This window comes from Tenrec ecaudatus, chromosome 1 (genome assembly GCF_050624435.1).
Source record: "Tenrec ecaudatus isolate mTenEca1 chromosome 1, mTenEca1.hap1, whole genome shotgun sequence".
Lineage (NCBI taxonomy): Eukaryota > Metazoa > Chordata > Mammalia > Afrosoricida > Tenrecidae > Tenrec > Tenrec ecaudatus.
Window position 1 is genome coordinate 64699657 of NC_134530.1, and position 19060 is coordinate 64718716.

Consider the following 19060-nt stretch of genomic DNA (forward strand, 5'->3'; position numbering starts at 1 on the left):
CAGGGAGATTCACCTGTAGGACGTCTTACCAGGACAACCAGCCCGGCCCAGGTTCCATGCTTCTCGGAGAGTGCTTCCTGAGGGCGTCAAACGCACCGGTGAGAGATACCTGCCCTACTACTGCTGCCCCCATCTGATCCGTTAATGCCCCCTCACACAGAGCTCTGGGGCTGGGAGACCTTGGGAGGGTACAAATCCAAACTGAGTCAGCTTCACATCTCCCCTGGGAGCACCCTTAGTGAGAGCAGCGGAATGGGTGTCATTTCTGCTCCCATCATCCAGGTCTGTATCTGGTTTTCTCACTGATTGAGGAACCCCGAGCCACGTCTTCCTTCTAAACTCTCACCCCAACCCCTCTCCCGGGCCCACCGTACCCTGAGTGCCAAAATGCATGGAGGGCCTCTCAAGTGCCAGGCCTTGGCATGACAGAGTGTGTTTTAGACTCAACTAAATAAGGCCCCTTTGGTCCCTGCTACAGCTATGCAAAGGCTCAGAAAGGATCTGCACATGGTTACCTGGCAGGTCATGGTCCTGATTCCACCGTTAGTTATTCCCACGTTTCCTACCAAGTCAGGCCAGTCCTATAGAAAAATCTGAGTGCTTGAAATTCAGGCTGTGCCTAGAGGAAGGTATTCCACACTGCCCTCCCTCCCTGACCTCCTGCCCAGGCCATGGAGACTCGGGAGCCACCTCCCACCCCCAACCTTGCGAAATTAAGCCCGACAACTCCCATATTGGTTTGTACCCAAGTTGGGGCATTTATTTAGAGACTGCTTGAGTGGACCTGGGGAGGAGGGTCGTGCATGGAGATAGGGAAATGGGTGTTTAAATACTCAGGAGGTAGGGAGGAAGTAGTGGAGCTGGCTTGAAATGGCCACCTTATGGTAGCCTCCCATCAGCAGCCCCCCAGGAAGTCCAGGGGGGAGTGATGGTGGAGACTTCAGTCCACCTGCCCCAAGGCCAAGATGGTCCATGGGAGGCGGCCGAGTCAGGAGCGATTTGGCCACCACCGAGTGGTGGTCTGAGAAGGAAAGTCCCTCCATGCTTGGGAGCTTCAACCCCAGGGGCACCGCCCTGACTGGTGGCCTTTCACTCTGATGCTGGCCCCTCCCTTCCCTTCCCCCGTGTTTTAGAATGTCCTCTTCCTCAAGACGCCTGCTCAAAGACAGAAGTCCTATAGGAAAATTAGTTTCTTGGGCTGGAGGTTGGAGTGCATGCCCACCCAAAGGGGACCTAGTTCTTTCCCCCTGGATGCTGGTCTGTGTCCTGGCCGGATGCTCACGGCCCCTTGATGGATCCCGGTTCTGTAAGGCGGGCCGAAGCATAGGCTGAGGCTCCAAGACAGGCTGCAGGCTCACAGAAGCCAGGCAGCCCCACGGGACCTGGCAGGCCAGGGCGACCCATCTCTCCTGGAGCCCCTGGGGAGCCTCGGTCCCCGTCCTTGCCGTTGATTGACTGTCCAGGCCGGCCAGGGAGACCTGTGTAAGGGAGACGTTCTGTCAGGAGATCAGAGCCCTGGAATTCTTAAGTCTGTTCTTTCAAGGTTGGGAGAATGAGGACTCGGTCGGGGTGATTCTGTGAGTCCTGTGTGGTTGTCTATTACTCCCAAGTCCCAATCAGTGAACCCTGCGAGCAAAGGCCCCTGCCTTCCCAGCCAGGGAGCAGATCCTGGCCTCCCAGCAAGTTCTAGGAATCTGGTCCAGTTCCCAGCAGAAGAGGCTCGAAGTCCAGAGGGAGGCTAAAGCAAAGTGGGCCATCTGGGTCCCCAGGTGACTGAGTATGAGGCTGCTGTGAAGGGATCCAGGTGTTCACAGGTCATTAGAGCCCAGAGTCACAAGTAGGCCTGCAGCTGGGTGGGGCCAAGGTCTTACCTGGGATCCCCGGAGGCCCAGGCATCCCGGGGTGCCCACGACCCATGTCTCCTTGATCACCTTTCTCTCCACGTTTTCCTGCAGAGAAAGATGGGAGCCATCAATTTTTAGAATTGGCAGGTGATTTTCTTACTTTATTCGCTAGTTCTTTTCTATTTCACATATACATTAACTTCTAGTCTTGGATTAAGCCCTGGTGGCACAGTGGTTAAAGTAACCTGGTGCTAGCCAAAAGGGTCAGTGGTTCAAACCCAGCAGTCACTCCATGGGAGGAAGGTGTGGCAGGCTGCTTCAACAAAGAATACCCAGAAATACCCCATGATCCAGCAGCTCCTCGACTTGGCATATGTCCTCGACAGATAGTGTATGGGACCACTGTTGGAGGACGTGAGGGAGTATTCTCACACTGAAAGAAACATTCTTTCATAGTTACCGGGGCATGAATCACTGGCTTTGGGGTAGACAAGTGTAAACGTGAATGAAGGAGAAAACTGCAGTGAGAAGTCGAAAATGATGGAGGCCAAGGAAGACACTGGGAGAAGCACAAGAGTTCAAGGCAACAGAGCTAAATACCGTTACATGCACAACCCTGCTGTCCCCTGGGTGTGGGAAGGAGAGTGGGCATACACCCACAGACAGAGACATAGATATAAGTTTGACAAAGGGCATTGGTGTATAGGCATTTACCTTTGCTACAAGTGTTTCCATGAAGGTGGTGGAGCATACAGAGGGCAAAGTTATGAAAACTTAGATATAACCACACGTCTTGAGGGAATGAGGCCTGTGGCCTCAGGATCATGGTCTCAGACACCTAGGACAACTGGCACAATCCACAAAGACAGTGAATGTTCTGCATCGTATTTTGGTGTAAGACTTCTAAGACTGGGGTCTTAGCAGCTTGTGAGCAGCCAGCTGAGGTGCACCTTCTGGCTTCTTGTCCAGAAGAAAGAAGAGTGAAGAAAATCAAGGAAACATGGAAGCAGTTTGCCCAATGGACAAATGGACCACACAAATGTTGGTCTCCACAACACCAAGACCAGAACTAGCTGGTGCCGCTACCGAAAACTCTGAAAGTAGAAAGATCTGGATAGAGCGGGAGAAAATGGAGAACAAAAGTCGAAATCATTAAAAAGATCAAGCTTACTGGTCACAGACTGCAGAGCCCCTGAAATTATGGCCTTGAGTAGCCATTGAGGCCTGGCAATGCATTCAGCCCCATGACTTCAGTGTGACCAAACAATAGGTCTAAAGGGGGGAACAATAGCTCTAGGGAGGTATGGATACCTTAAAACAACTCTTTTGAGCCCAAAAGGGCAGCATTTATCCATGAAAAAAGTCCAGAGGGATTAGGGAAAAAGAAGGGATGGAAACAGGGAGGAAGTAGGTAAGCAATACTCCAGTGAGGATTGGTCAGTGACAGGAAACAAAATGACTATTACTCGTCTGTAAACTTTTACTCAGTACCCCCCCCAAGGTAAAATGGTTGTACATATGTGTGTGTGTGTGTGTGTAAATTTTTAATAGCCTTGAAATCCCCTGTAGGGCAGTTCTATGTCCTATACGGTGGTTGTGCTCCGCAGCAGTGGCTTTGGTTTGGAGTTTCTGTACTAGTTTCATCAGAAAGTTAGAAGGGACTATATATGAAGTCCCAGACCTTGAATTGAAGACTGTCGTTATTAAAACATATTACAGGAAAGCATCTAATTACGGCCAAACTGATTGCCATTGAGTGGATTCCGACTCATGTTGACCTCAACATGTGTCTGAGTAGAACTGTTCTCTCAGGGTTTCAATGGCCCATTTTTCAGAAGTAGATTGCCAGGACTTTCTTCTGAGGCGCCTCAGGGTAAGCTTGAACACCCCAACAACTGCAAGTCTGTGTGCCAAGCAGTAAACTAAGAACTGCATGGAAATCACTTCTAGACAGAATCCCCACGGTTGGTTTAGATCAATCGAAGGCCCAGGGAGATGAAGACACAGGTCACTTGCCGTAAGTGCACAAATGGAAAGTGACTGGTCTGTCACTCCAGAACCTGCCTTTACTACTTTTCCTTAAACTTCCCCTTTTGGGCCCAGGAATTTGCAGCATGGGCACACACTGCCAGAAGCATCTCGGATTTGTTGCACGTTTGATTTTGAATTAAATGTTGGTCGTTGCTGGTTGAGAAACCTTTTACTGTTGGAAACCTTTCCCCCCATTCAGTTATACAGCCCCATCAGGGGGTTAAGAAGCTTTTCCTAGAACATGGAAAGATGTCGGAAAGCTTCCACCAAGTTCAAAAACGGGGGACAAATAACCCTTGTTTAAGACCAGTATGTTAATTTTCAGCAAGTTACTGGGTCAGAAAGCCTAGGAGTGCACACTCCCTGAAAAACCTGGTTGAGATGAAATGCCTGCGGCTCTTCTTGGGAAGAGGATGGCAACCAGGGGACAGCCAGCCAGCAAGAAGCCCCTGACACCTGCCCCCATCACTGCAGAACTAACTTCACACTTACCCTTGGGCCCTGTATTGCCAATCTGACCCACGGCTCCCACGATGCCGGGAATCCCCCGGGAGCCAGGGTGTCCGTGAGGTCCTTGTTTGCCTGGGTACCCAGGGGGGCCCGGGGGCCCTGGGGGGCCCATCATTCCAGCTGCACCCAGGGCTTCCCGTTTGGCACTCACGGCCACCTCTGCCAATTGCTCTGGAAGGAATGGGGGAGGGAGAGGGGTCTGCTGGTCTCACTTCCAAGTCCAACCCCTGCCCTGGGTTTGCAGCAGAAAAGCCCATGCTCCTTCGCACCCTCCATCCCCAGGTACCCTGCTACTGAAGTCAGAGGCCCAGGTCTCAGCTACTGCGAGGCAGAGCTGGGATGTGCGCCCAGTGCCCTGAATGAGGAAGACCACAAGGCAATGGGGAGAGGCTCCTGCCTGGTGGACATGCACTGAAACTAGGGGGCGTGGGGGCGTGGGGTAAGGAACTTCCCCTCACCTTGCAGCATCTTCAGCACCACATCAACGATGTGCTGGTCACTGGCATCTCGGCCCTGAGAGCAGAAGGGCCTTTCAGGATGCAAGTCAGCCCTGAGCTGCCAGTCATGACCCCGGCCCCCTGCTCTTTGTGCACCCCTCCTCCTCTCATCAGGGTATCAGGGAGCAGGCTCCTCTTAGGAGGGTCTTTTTAATATCAGACCCATCTTCTCTGACCTGGGCCTTGGCACCAACCTCAGGGAAGCCAGTCAGCTTTGAGGAACTTCCTGAGCCTTTGGGGGAAGAGGCAGCACCCCAAAGACAGGTTTGGAGAACCCTTTCGTGGGGGAGCCCCGGGGAGCCCCACTCCCAGCCACCCCCACCCCCATAGCAACTCACCGCCACTCCCTGTCTCCCGGGTAGGCCGGGCACGCCTCTGTCGCCAGCCATTCCTCGTGGCCCCGGGAGTCCGGGGTAGCCCTGTCCGCCGGGGGCGCCAGCATCCCCGCTGGGGCCAGGGTAGCCAGGTTCTCCGCGGATTCCTTGCTGCGAGGAGGCGGGGCGGGGCGGGTGCCACCGTGGGGAGAAGCCACTCAGGCCGGAGGGGAGGTGGGGGTGGAGGAAGGAGAGGCGGGGCAGCGGTGGGGAGGGGGTGGGTCCTGGAGGGGAGGGGGAGGCGGGAGAGCTGCGCGCCCAGACCTGCAGGACTCACCTGTCCCTTGGGCCCTGGCTCGCCAGACTCCCCCTGCAGACCCAGGAACCACGGTGAGGAGGTGGGGCCCCCTTCCCCCCCACCGCCTGCCCACCCCACACCCCGCAAGCCCACCCACCTTCTCGCCTTTCTCTCCAGGGAGGCCGGCCACGCCCGGGTCGCCCTGCAGAGAAAGGACAAAGGTCCGCGGTCTGTCGCCAGCTGATGGGGAGAGAAGGGGGTGGCCCCCCACGGGAGACTTGGTCTGGGGTGGGGGCGCGATGCGTGCTGGGGAGGCGATGTACTCACCACTCCGCCGCGGGGGCCCGTCTTGCCTGGGGAACCCTGCAGGAAAGAGGAGTGAGTGGCGTGGGGCGCTCCAGGGTGTCCCCCGACTCTGACCCGGGCCACACCTCTGTCTGTAGGGCTGACCCCAGGTCATCTGTTCCACACGTTTGGAAATCTGAAGAGGGTACACCGAGCACCCACGTCCCTGAAGCAGTTTGCCTTTGTTAAGGTATTGATGTTTTAATGACCCCCCTCCACCTTCCCACCCCCCTACAGGGTCTGAGGGGCTCCTTCCGCCCCTTTTGATACCTTGTCTCCCTTGATGCCTGGCAAGCCTTGGGGCCCTGGGATTCCAGGGGATCCCTGTTCTCCTTTGGGGCCCTGAGGGGTAGGAAAACAGAGGGATAAATAAAACGAGGTGTCCAAGTGTGCTCCCCGAGCCCTGACCTTAGCCAACCTGAGCTCACCTGCCGACCTTGCGGTCCGGGCTGCCCCACTGGCCCCCTCTCACCCTGGTCACCCTGAAAGGGAAAGAGAGGGTGGTGCCTGGGTGACCGGCAGGGGCAGCCAGGCCCCAGCCCCTGTGAACCCCGAGCTCCGCTGGCCTCAATGCCTGCTGTCACTGGCCTGAGGGCCTTCTGCTCCACTTCACAGACTGGCAAACTGAGGGTCAGGCTGAGGTGGCCTGCCCTGCGCTGGGAGGGAGCAGGTCTTGGTGCCAGTGAGAGCAGCACCAGCTGGGGCATAGTCCCTGCGCGGGAGGGACCGCTGTGCCAGGCACTTACCTTCTGTCCTATGATGCCCTGGGGACCAATTTCTCCTTGAGGCCCTGGTTCTCCCTGGGGGACAGAGACACCACAGTCGTCCTGTCCAGCCCCTCCCTTCCACACCCTGCCAGCCCGCCCTCCCCAGGTCCAGGATGCATGTGCTCAGGAGCCCGGGAGCCAAAACACTGGCAATGAGCTGTCCTGTACACACTTGCTTAACCTCTTTCTTCCACTAAACTGGACGCTCCCTGTGCATAGGGGACTACGTCTGCCTGAGTATCTAACACACTACAGGGCTTTGGTGCATGTTCACAGAAGGAATCAATGAATGAATGAATGGCTCTGTTGGGCCCCAGTCAGCCTGGTCAGCTGGGGAGACCTCACCCCAAGACAAAACAACTCCACTCTCACTCCACTATCCACAGCAAAACGGGGGCTCAGGGAGGATAAGAGAGTGTTGTTGGGTTAGTGGGGCAGTGACAGAGCCCAGACTAGCACCCATGGTCCCTCGCAGGCTGGGTGGAGCTCTACTACACCCCCCACCCTTACCCCAACCCCCACACCACCCCATGTCAGGTGCAGGTGGAGGCATTCAAGGTTCTTGGGCCTGGAACGGTCTGTGTCAGTAGATTGGACAATGACTTACCTCTTTGCCAGGGGGACCAGAGAATCCAGGGAGGCCCTGCTGGCCTGGCTCACCCTGCAGGAAAACACAGTTCTAAGGTTAGTCTGGGTGGTCCAGACAGGCCCACGCTCTCGAGGAAGCCCAATGGACTCGAAACAGACTCGGGAACCATCTGAGGTGGGGAGATGTTGTTCTTTGTGGGCTCTGCTGATTTTCCATGCCACTGGGGCTCCCCTGACCTGGGCTGGCAGAGAGGAGGGGTTGTTAGACTCGAGGGTCCATGGCCAGGCTGGTCACTGAGTTTTGGATGAGGCCTGGGGTCTTCAGTCTTTAAGCCATGCCCCTGGCTCCTCCAAGAACCCTTGTTCCAATAGGACTAATTCTGACCCCAGTCTGGAGTCACCTCACCTTGTCTCCAGGGCCCCCTTTTGTCCCCGGCTGGCCTGGCACACCCTGCAGGAAGAAGGTGACATCAGTTCTGACCGCGCAATGGGCCCTCCGTGTCCCATCCCCATCTTGGGAAAGCCGAATAGCAGACGGCGGATCCAGGCCTCATGAAGTTGACTGTGCCCTCTACTCAGGGCCTCCGGAGCCCAGTGGGAGAGGAGCGGGTACAGAGAGGCCTGCCTCCCAGAGGTCCGCGAGGAAAAGGTGTACCCTTCTGTGCTCACGGGCACACGGGCACACTAGCAGCCCAGCAAGCTTCAAGGCCACCTTCGTGGAAGGTGTGGGGCGGAAATGGGTGTCAGAGATGACAAGGCACAGAGAAAGGGAAGGCCATTTCACACAGGGAGACCTGCAAAGGCAAAGTCTGGGGAGAGAAAAGCCAAGACAGCACTTGTTGGGAGTGGGGAGAAAGGAGCACCACCGTGGAGAGCGGAGCGGTCCCGGAGAAGGAGATCCTGCTTGATGATGGAGGGGCAGTGGGGAAAAGAGGAGGTCCCTCGACGAGGTGGACTGGCCGAGTGGCTATAAGTGTAGGCTGTGAGGAGGGTGCAGGACCGGGCAGTATTTCCTCCTGCGGGCACAGGGTCCATACGAGTCAGAGCCCAAGAGGAGAGGGGGAACAAGGAGGGGCTGCTGCCGAAGACGGAGGAGGAGGTTGGGGTCAGGTTTGAGTAGGCCTTGGATCCCAAGATGAGCTGTAAGGACAAAGACTGTATACTCGTGTTCATAAATAATTTCCCGTCACTTACAAGCCCTGGTGGGGTCATGGGTACACGTTGGTCTGCGGACCGCCAAGTGACCCGTGTGAAACCACCAGCCGCCCTGTGGGAGAACGATGGATGGGCCTTCTGCTCCCGTGAACAGTGACCCGTCTCGGAATCTCAGAGGGGCAGTTCTACACGGTCCTATAGGGTCGCTGTGAGTCGGCATTGATGCGATGGCAGAGTGTTTGGCTTTGGGGGTTTAGATATACGTACCCAAGGCACCCGTAACTCTTGGAAGATGGAAGTGAACGGCATTCTCCTGGAGGCCAGGGGGAGTTATGGAAAGTGTTTTGGCAGCGTAATGATCAGATTCTACTTGGGCAGCACAGAGGGGTAGAATGACTGGAGCAATTGTCCAAGGATGAGGGGCCCTGGAGGTGGTGATGGGGTCTGGGCAGGGAACAGGAACTCCTGAAAGGCTCGTGTAGCCTGCGGATTTGAACCCCATCAGCTGTGCATGCCATCGCGGGGAGGTGCGCCAAGAGCGCCTGCTCTCTGGGAGACCAGGGAAGAGAAGCAATTTGGGGGACGTGTGACTCCACCAGATACTCACCGCTAGACCTTGGTGGCCTGGGTTTCCTGGCCGCCCCACCTGTCCTGCGCTGCCCTGGAGAGACAAAGAGCACACATTAAGCTTCAGCCACAGCGCTGCCACAGAGCAGGTAGGAAAGCTGAGGCATTTCACGAGACACGTGATCCAAGGCCATGGGCACAGTGCGATGGGGCTCCTGGTGCTGATTGGGTGGGGTCCTGACCTTTACCCCAGTCCCACCAGCCACCCCCACTCGTACCTTCATGCCTGGTGTGCCAGGGGTCCCATCCTTGCCATCGATGCCTGGGGGACCCTGGAAAGTTCAAGGAAACTCACAAGGGGGCAGTGCCTCGGCCATGCTGCCGCCCCTGCCTACTGCCCTCTGTACCCGCAAGCCTGGGCCTGTTGGGAAGCCCCAACAGGGTGAGGGGAGCTGCAGGAAGGGCTGCAGGGGAGGAGTCTCAATCCTGCCCGGATCAGAGACGGGTTTCTCAAGAGTGATTCACACTTTTGTTTCCCTACATCATCACACCTCTTTTACAGGTGCAGACACTGAGGCACAGAAAGGGATAGGCCAACCCACCCGCCTGCAACCCATTCCCGGGCTCCTGTTAGAGGGGGTGTGACCCAAGTTGTCTGGAACCTTGCCCCCTGCCAGCCGGTCCTGGGCCTGGCACTTACAGCAGCTCCTTTCAGACCTATTAGGCCCTGGGGTCCGCGAACACCTTGACTGCCCTGCAAAATAGACAGATGGAGTCACCTTCAGGGAGTGGACAACAGTGACCTCTGGGTCCCAGGGTCCTTCTGCACAGGCCATACTGCAGGGACTGGAGGAAAGGGGCCCAGGAGTGACCTTTCTGCCCTGGAGACAGCTGGAGGGAGTAGGGGTCAGTTGGGCCGGGCAGGGGTGGAAGCCTGAGTGCCTTTCTTGATAGAGACAAAGCAATGAAATGCCATGCGTGGGCTTTGTTCTGAAAGCAAGAATAACAGATTTGTCTCGGAGCTGCTGGCTGGCTTTGAACTCCAACCTGGTGATGATGAAATTGTTAATTATGCCTGGTGGCCACAGTGTTATGTGTTGGGATGCTAACTGCAAGGCCAACAGTTTGAAACCACTAGCAGCTCCTCGGAGGAGAGCTGAGGCTTTCTACTCCCATAGAGAGTTCGTCTTGGAAACCCACAGGAGCAGTCGTGTAAGGTCGCTCTGAGTCAGCATCCACTCAGCGGCAGTGAGTTTGGATCTAGTTTGGTGATAATGATATTGTATTATCTAAGACAAGGCTCATAATTTTTGGAGATACAGAAGTAGGTGCGTGTGCGTGTGTGTGTGACACGCTATTAAGGATTTGCTTAAAATATCAGAATAAAACAATACCAACCAAGCGAAGGAAGGAGGGCAGGAAGGAAGGAGGGCAGGAAGGAAGGAGGGCAGGCAGGAAGGAGGAATGATTAAACTGAGACTGGCAAGCTTCCTCCTGGAAGCCAGGAGGCAGGTGGGTGCCCGAGGCACCCTGCGCGTCCACGTCTGTGTGTGTCTGGTGTAACAGGAGCTTACAGCCCAGTTTCACAACAAATACACACAGACTAGAGAAGCCTGCGATCCAGACCAAATTCGTTAACCTCATGAATGATTTGCTGGCATTTCATTGTCTGGCTCCAGTGACCATGGGACCAGCTCCCATAGCCTCTCCCGGAGGGTCATTTTGATCAGCAGCCAGCTGGTGGTGGAGGGGCAGGGGTTGGTGGGGTTGACCAGGCAGCCCAAGGCCTCCATGTAGACAGTCCTCCCTGAACCAGTCCCCAGTGCAGACACTCTCTCTCTCTCTCTCTCTCTCTCTCACACACACACACACACACACACACACACACACACACACACAGGAACTCCCTTGTGAGTAGGGGTGAGTCCTATCCGATAGGCCCCCGGAGCCCTGGCTAAACAGGGGTGGCTGAGGACTCACCACATCGCCCTTCTCCCCAGCTCGGCCCGGAGGTCCCCGTGGCCCCTCTTCACCCTGGCAGGAAGGACAGCAGGGACCCAGGTTCCATGACTCAGAGAGAGGGGCACTCCCTCTGCAGGCCCAGGAGCCCAGGCTGGAAGTGGTGGTGGTGGGGGGGGGGGGGCACGGCTAGACAGGAGCAGACTTACCGGGGACCCAGCAGACCCGACGGAGCCCACCATGCCTTTGTACCCCTGGGGGCCCTGGGGGAGGAAAGGGCTGCAGGTCAGACCTGGCTGGACCGCAGGGACCAAGTGACCTCTGACCCCAGACAAGTAACAAGTGTCCCCAGAGATGGCGGCAGCTATCGCAGGACACCCCCAGCCTTACCGTTTCTCCCTTGGATCCTTCCATGCCTGGGTAGCCCCTGATGCCCTGGGGACCCTGTCAAGACAAAAGTGACAGTGGTGGCCATTAGAAGGCTAAGTTCATGATGCTTCTCAGACACTCCACCTCCATCTTCACAAAGCCCCTCGGATCCCTAGCCACTGCAGAGGAGACAGTGTGCCTCAGAGCTGGGGTGGGACTCGTCAGGATCAGGCAGAGGGACAGTGGCAGGACCTGGACCTCAGCTGGGTCCTCTGAGTGGCAGCCTTGGTCCTGTGGCCTCATTTCTGACAGCCCGCTTGCCTCTTCCCCACCCAGTCCAGGCTGGGCACAGGAGTCTCTTTTATAAGCCAGAGCAGGGAAATAACTCCGAGAGGACGCCCAGGAAGACAGGGGAGAGGAGGCCTCTGTGGGAGGTGGTCCTTACCGGTGGTCCAGGGATCCCTTGCTCTCCGGATGCACCCACATCTCCTTTGGGGCCCTAAGGGATAGCAATGAGCTGTCAGACGGAGAGACAGGTAGCTAAAGACACCCATTTCCTTCCCCACCAAAAGCTGACAGAAAAGCAGGGGAAACTGAGGCTCACTCAGGAGAATGGACTTTCTTGAAACACAGACCAGGAACAGAGGTCGGCCTCTCCGGTTCTGGCTCTGCCCCTCCCCCACTCCCCGGGACCCCCAGGGGAAGATGGAGACCCTGGTAGGATGTCCTCCAGTTACCCTCCCTCCCTGGGCCCTCAGCCCACATACTCACAGACTGCCCCTGCCGACCAGGATCGCCCAGAACCCCACGCTTGCCCGGGTGTCCCTGGAAGGAAGGAGAGTGCAGGTGAGGCCACTCCTGGGCAGCTGTGTCACTCTCCAGCGCCTCGGACCAGGAGCGCTCACCTTCACGCCCTGCAGCCCCTGGGGGCCTTTCACACCGGCAGGACAGTTGGCTGGACACTGGGAAGGAAAGCACACGGGCCCTTTGGTCACTGCGCTGCTCAGGCTAGCAGGGCAGTGCTCAGAACACCCATTCTGCAGCTGCCCTCCCCCCACCTGGCTGACCCATCCCAACTGGCCCTATCTCCATGGCTGCCCCCTCTCCAACTGCCAACCCGCCCCTGCTCACCAGGAAATCTGCACTGCCTTCCAGGCCGTGGATGGTTCCCGGGCGGCCCTGCGTGGATACGTGTGATGTGTGATGAAGTTTGCGACCAGCCTGCCCCACCCCTGCTTGTGCCAAGGACTCTACTCTCCCCCCGGGGCTGAGGACACTTACCGGCTTCCCAGGGGGGCCTGGGGGGCCTGATGGTCCCTCTGGTCCGGGGTCACCCTGCAGCACAAAGGGCCCAAGTCATAACCCTCTTCCACCCCTGCCCACTCCCTCTGTGCGTGCCGCTGCCCCGCCCTCCAGGCTACCTGCCTGATTGACAGGAGATGGCCCCACCCCTTGAACTCCCTGAAAGACCTACTGCAGGGTGGCCTAGCAGGAGGGGCGTTTACTGAACCTGGAGGAGCTCCCTGGGGGTCAGAATGGGCTTGGGGCCTAACCTGGAGGGAAGCTGGAGGGGTTCCCGGGTGGGAGGCTGGCACTCCTTGCCAGCATGGAAGTGGAAGGCACAAGGGAGGGTGGGCAGAGGGGCGCCAGGAGCTCACCTTGGGGCCTGGGATTCCAATCTCACCAGGGAGGCCAACAGGTCCGGGTGGTCCCTGGGGGCAGAGATCCATGGATGCTCATCCCGGATTCTCAGAGGGTCAGCCATTCCAGGCCTGAAGGAATGTGTGCCAAAGGGCACCCAAGCCCCCTTCTCCACTTTTACCCTGTGACTGAGTCCCAAGAGACTGACTCATTGGGACTTTAAGAACGAGAGAATTCCGGAGAGGGTAGACAGACCTAAAGTGGGCTGCCTCGGGGCATCTGGCGAGTCTACCTATCCCTGATGCCATCACAGTGACCTGCTCTCCACCCCCACGGCCCCCACCATGGACATTCTGTCCTTCCCTGGCACTCCTGGCACCCCACTCCACCCTGAGAACTTACAGGAGGTCCGGCGAAACCAGGGCCCTGGAACAGAAGGGAAGGGGATTGGCTTCATGGCTCTCTGCTTCCCCCACCCCAGATCACCCACTACCCACAATGTGCCCCTTGAAGCCCTGTGGGTATACTCACTGGCAGGCCGGGGGGACCTGGGAGCCCGGGCTGGCCCTGCAGAAGCAGTAAGAGAGGCTCAGAAGGTGAGGTCTCCTAGGCCCCTGCCCTCCTTACTGTAGCCGCTCCTGATCTCTGGCCCTCCGTGGACCAGGCTGTGGTCCTAGCTGGCCACCTACCTTGACTCCAGGGATCCCCAGGGGGCCAGGCTCTCCCTTGGCTCCAGTTAAACCCTGTGGATGGAGTAGGTAGGGTCGGTGAGGGACAAAGCCCCTCTGGCCCACAGGGCAGGGCAGGGCCCAGACTCCCTTGCACCACACTCCTTGCAGGTCCAGGGACCTGAGCAGCACCCCTTCCCTTTCCCCCAGTGCCCATAGTAACTTGGAAAGCAGGACAGGCTTAGAGTCTTTTGGAAGAAACCAAGGTCAGAGACGTACCCTAGGTCAGGCCTCATGTGTCCCAGGTTAGGCTTCTCCATGAACTAGACAGGTCTGTCTGCCCTTGGCAACTTTCTCTGAGTTGTAGTTGTCTAATTGGCAAAATAGGCTAATCGCACTCACCTCTCTGAGTGGCTATAGTAGGAAGCACTTTGTAAATTTGGGAGGGTGTGGGTGGGTGTGGAAGGATCTTGGGCAGTGGTTCTCAACCTTCCTAATGCTGCAACCCTTTAATAGGGTTCCTCACGTTGTGGTGACCCCCAACCATGAAATTATTTTTGTTGTTACATCATAACTGATTTCACAGGGCAACCCCTGAGAAAAGGTCCTTCAGAACCGCTAGTCTAGGAGGCTGGTCACAGTCCTGGCTCCACCTCCTGAATCAGCATGGCAGAGGTGACTCTTGGGGACCTCTGCTTCCTTCTGCCTTTATTGACTGGCCCAACTGGGTCCCCCAAGCAGATGGCTGCCCCAGTGGCCCTGGGACTGGCTATGTCTAAGAGCCCGTGATCTTGGGTGGGGGCGTCCTGGGGTCTGTGGCATCAGTTAATGATGTTCCTCTCCAGGACTGGGTCTGGGGGCCAACTGGCTGGAAGGAGAGGAGAGAGATCTGGAGACTGAGCACAGGCGCTGTCCCTCACAGAATGGGATGCTTGGAGACCACTGCAGATAACTGGGACCACCTGCACCCTGTGAAACCAGACACCCCCCTCTTGGCCCCTATTTGCATGTGTGTGTGGTTCCAGGGGGTGTCTCAGGTCATATGAAAGTGAGTCGGGAGCTCACAGCTGCCCAGCTCTGAACAGAACAGTGAAGATACCCGGCTGAGAATGAGTGGAGCCTAACTGGCCCTCCCAAGCACTCCAGTACTCACTGCGATCCCAGGCTTCCCATCTGGCCCATCCGGCCCAGGCCTGCCGGGCTCCCCCTTAGCTCCCTTGAAAACAAAGAAGAAGCAGAAATTAGCAGAGAAGGGCACACCGGAAGGGTCCAGGGTCAAGGGGGAGCAAGCACTCACCGGAGGGCCAGGCTTTCCAGGGAGTCCCTTGTCACCCTGCAAGATGAGAGCTGGTCAGACAGCATTCTTCACCTCTCTGAAACCCCGAGTGGACACAGTCCTGTCTCAACTGCTTCTTCTCCTCAACTGCCTTCTCTAACCTGCGTCCCCTCAGTCTTGCCCTTTTAAAGAAAACAGCCCTCTTTCCTTAAAAACAACAACAAAACAAAAGCTGGATGGAGACTAACCCCAGGCAGCAAGCAGAACAAGATGAAATCAACATGTGGTGGGTCTGAGACACCAGACGTTGATGAGAAAGACTAATTATGACCCCTGCACATGGGGCTGTGGGCGCCAAGTCCCCTCCAGAGCTGGTGTCGCAGATTCAGGCAAGTGGGGGGCGGGGCAAACCTGGACCTTTCAGGGGAACTTGCAGGAGGTGAGCTACCTCCAGCGAACAGCAGCTCTCCTCTGGATCGCCGGACTGGGGCAGTGTCCAGGGGTCCATCAGGAGGCGAGTGGTTTGGGAACCTAAAAGGACCCCTGGTGGTGTAGTCAGCAAGGTCAGCAGTTGGAGATCCCCAGCTGCTCCGTGGGAGAAAAATGATGCTTTCTACTCCCGTAAAGAGATCCAATTTTGGAAACCCGCTGGGGCAGTTCTAGTCTGTCCTAGGGGGCCTTTGAGTTGGAATCTGCTCTCTGGCAATGAGGTTGTTGTTTGGAGGAGTCCTGGGGGCACTTAGGTAAACCTTGGACTGCTAACTGCAAATTCAGAGGTTCAAGGCCATCAGCCACCCAGAGGAAGAAATGTGAGGCTATTTGCTTGATGCCAATGGGTTTGTTTTTTGGGGTTTCAGAGGGGCCTTGGGGTTCTGTGAAGGGACTTGTGGGCTAGTGAAGCAGCAGCTTTGACCTGTTCCAAAGGCAGGAGGAACACAGCCCCCCAGTAACAAAGGGCCCTCAGTGGAGGGCTGCCCAGTCCACTCCAGCCTCCTGAGAGGCCTGTAGGCATTTCGGATCCTGCAGCACCAGGGTCTGGCCTGTGTTTGGGGGTGGGGGCCTCAGGTTGAATAGAAGCCTGTCCAGGAAAGTAAACATCTGGAGAAGCCTCCAGAACGGGGTGTTTAACCCTCAGCATGCTAGAGACCAGGGTTCAACCCAGACGTTTCTAAATTGGAATTTAAAAGGCAAAGAGAAAAGACTCGAGTCTGGCCCTAGCTGGTCAGCCATCTAGCTAAGACACCCAAGCTCCCTGAAGACATGTCCAGGCGTACCAGGGACAGAAAGAGGAATTTGGGCGTCTCCTCCGGGAAGGGAAGGGAGGGAGGAGAGAGGGATAAGGACTCGTTGTGAGCTGTAGCCGTCGTTTAAACAGCAGCTCCTTGTCCATTGGCGTGTCAGGCTCAGCAGTTCCGAGATGGTTTGAGGATTTTGCAGAACAACGGACTCCTTGTGGGGAGGGCCGGTGCCGCCTACTGGCCACAGCGGGGCACTGCGCGTCCAGCCTCCCCCATCCCCTGAGCCGCGCACACAAAGCTGCCCTTTGTCGGCTGGCCGCCCTCCCTCCCTCCTGCGCGTGCGCCCTTGAGGTTTCAGACTCACGTCTATGCCGTCGGATCCCGGCACTCCCGGCGGGCCCGGGGGACCCGGGGGCCCTGGCTCTCCGGGCGGACCTCTCTGGAAACACACGGAAGGGTGCAATTTACAAACACTGCAGCATCTTAGAGTCTGCAGGTGCCCCTGGAGTGTATGTGGGGGTGTCCCAGGGGTGCATTCCCCCTGGTGGGGGGGGGGGGGAAAGACGCGTAGCAGGTATCAGTGAGCATTCCTCTGCTGAGACCCCATCCTGCACACCAGCTGTGGAAGAAACGGGTTCCGAAAGGGACTCACCTGGACCCATCTGGCCCTAGAGTGCCTGGGTGGAACAAACTGCCCTTGGCTGTCAACCCAAACGTTGGAGGTTCGGGCCCACCCAGAGGCGCTTCCGAAGAAAAGATGGTCTCTACTTCGGAACGACCAGTCACTGGAAAACCTCTGGGGCCCAGTTCTACTTTGCCACACACGGGGGTCGCCGTGAGCCTGTGGCAGGCTTGATGGCAAGGGGAACTGGTCACGGGCTACTGTGGTTCCAGGATTCGGTCCTAGGCTGGCCTCACTCGGGGACATACACCCCCCCCACCCCCCACCCCCGTCCCCCTTCCGCCGTCGTGGGGGGCACGGCTGGAGGTGGTGATGCTGCGCTGAATCAGAAGTGGTAGGGAAAACGGTGCGCTTTCTCAGCAATGCAGTATTTCACATGAGTGGGACCACTTCTCCCCTCCCTCGCTCTCTGTCACCCCCAGCCCTGAAGGCCAGAGGACAGGGGAAGCGGGTACTATGTCCCAGCCCGAGCCTCCCCCACCATCCATCCCCCCGCCCCCCTCCCCGTCTGCCCAGCTCCGCTGTTCCCCGACCTAGGCTGGGGTGCGGCTCGCTCTCCAGGCTGGGAAGTGCGGGGCTGGCGACGCGAAGGCCAGCCATCACCGGCACACGGCTCGGTGGGTTCTTGGAAGACAGCGGAGAGGGGCGGCCGCCAGCAGGCGCGCGGGGGAGGGAGGCCCGTGAATGGGCACCATTGTCTCCCCGCCACCTGGGTTCTCCTGGCTTCCAGCACCGGGCGCCAGCGTCTGTCCCTGGCGGCCTGTCCCGGGCGCTGCGGAGCATCTCCGAACAGGGTCCCTCTGGCACCCCGGCTCCCCCACCTCCTTTCCCGGAGCCTGGGCGTGCAGCTTAGATGTCCCCACGGAGGGGACCTGCGAGGCGGGACTGCCTCCAGGGGCTCCCCAGGCTGGGAGTGCCAGGAGAGGGTGAGGACAGACTCCTGGGCCCCAGACCCCGCACCCTGGACGCGGGCCCGGGGGGTTGTCGGACTTACGATCTGCGCCAGGGCGAGACCGAGCGCCTGCAGGAGGAAAAGGAGGCTGCGGGCGCCCGCCGCGGCCATGGTGGCTCCGACAGGGGACGGCGACGGCTCCACGCGCACCGACGGGCAGAGGCGGCGGCGCTGGCTGCTCCGGGCGCTGCGGGCGGGACCTCCAGACTGCGGGGCGGGGGCGACAGCGCTGTCACCTGAGAGGGCCTGGGAAGGGGAGGCCGGTGCCCTCCGCCCAGCCCCGCCCAGCCGCCAGTGCCCACCCTCCACCCTCTCCCCGGGCTTCCCGCTTGAGGGGCAAGTGAGGTTCCTGAGAAGGCCGAGCGCCGGTCTCTGGGAGGGCCTGGCAGGGCCCAGCATCTTCTTGCTCCCTGACTGCCCCATCCTTTACTCCTCGGGCCTGCGATCCATAGACGGACGAGTCCAGGCTCCGCCAAGGCCCTGGCGGAGCAGGACAAGGGGTCGGCAGACCTTGTATGAGGGTCTAGCTCGCACCTACCCCCCTCCTATCTACAGTCTCCTGCCTCGCTGCCTGTAAACACACCAGGCCTCCACCATAAGAAAGCAAGGGAGGTCCTGTGGATCCCCTGTCCTGCACGGCCAAACTCAGGGGAGTTCTCGGCACCCCACCTCTGAACTTTTCTCTGCGCCCCTTCTCTTCCCTGCTTCAGCCCCAATAGAGAGATCACCCCTCGCCAGTCCTCCTGACAGGAGTCTTGGGCATATCTGCCCTTCCTTGGCCATTTTGAAGTCCTCACCCACCTCTTGGCCCTCTCTTCTTTGGCACTTCCTTCCCTGTGGCTCCCTAAGAACCGGCAGCTCCAGGATTGGGCCTTCTTGATTCCTTTCCTGATCGCATGACAGCCCCTGCAGGGTTTCTCAGACCTGCCTGTCAACCTGTTCTGTCATTCATGTTGGCACAGTGCTTGCAATCTCACTCCCAGACTCCTTCTCCTCAAAAAGTCAAGCCCACTCTGGTCCAGTCCAGTGTGACTCGTGGTTAGACTACCCGGCAGGGTAGAACTTCCCCAGAGGCTTTCCAAGGCTGGAATCGCTGCAGAAGCAGGCGGTCATAGACCGTCACACCTGGCTTCTTTGGAACTGCCGATGGGCGACGGGCTCAGACTGCCAACCTTCTCCTCAGCAGCCGAGCATTTTGCCCAGGATGCCATCCAGACTCCTGCGCTGTGACCACGGGCAACGACAACAATTTAACCTCCAGTTTCCTCGTTTGTAACATGGGGTACAATGCTAGTAATTCTTATTTTGGGGGCGGTTTGGAGGGTTTTTTTGTAAGGATCCAATGAGAAACCAAATAAG

At 57.9% G+C, this 19060-nt stretch overlaps 1 protein-coding gene across 1 annotated transcript; it reads right to left on the minus strand.

Annotated features, from left to right (window-relative positions):
• Window positions 1-778: 778 nt before the first annotated feature.
• COL9A2 (collagen type IX alpha 2 chain) lies at window positions 779-17812 on the minus strand. Its single transcript, XM_075539343.1, has 32 exons — window positions 17744-17812; window positions 16432-16506; window positions 14851-14886; window positions 14707-14769; window positions 13575-13628; window positions 13417-13452; window positions 13288-13311; window positions 12903-12956; window positions 12526-12579; window positions 12376-12423; window positions 12150-12206; window positions 12016-12069; window positions 11690-11743; window positions 11266-11319; window positions 11085-11138; window positions 10897-10950; window positions 9617-9670; window positions 9195-9248; window positions 8957-9010; window positions 7601-7645; window positions 7214-7267; window positions 6586-6639; window positions 6268-6321; window positions 6110-6181; window positions 5822-5857; window positions 5652-5696; window positions 5534-5566; window positions 5221-5367; window positions 4844-4898; window positions 4368-4556; window positions 1872-1949; window positions 779-1478 (listed from the first exon to the last, which is right to left on the minus strand). The coding sequence occupies exons 1-32, from the start codon at window positions 17810-17812 to the stop codon at window positions 1279-1281; spliced, it is 2064 nt and encodes a 687-aa protein (XP_075395458.1). The 3' UTR covers window positions 779-1278.
• Between the last annotated feature and the right edge of the window lie 1248 nt (window positions 17813-19060).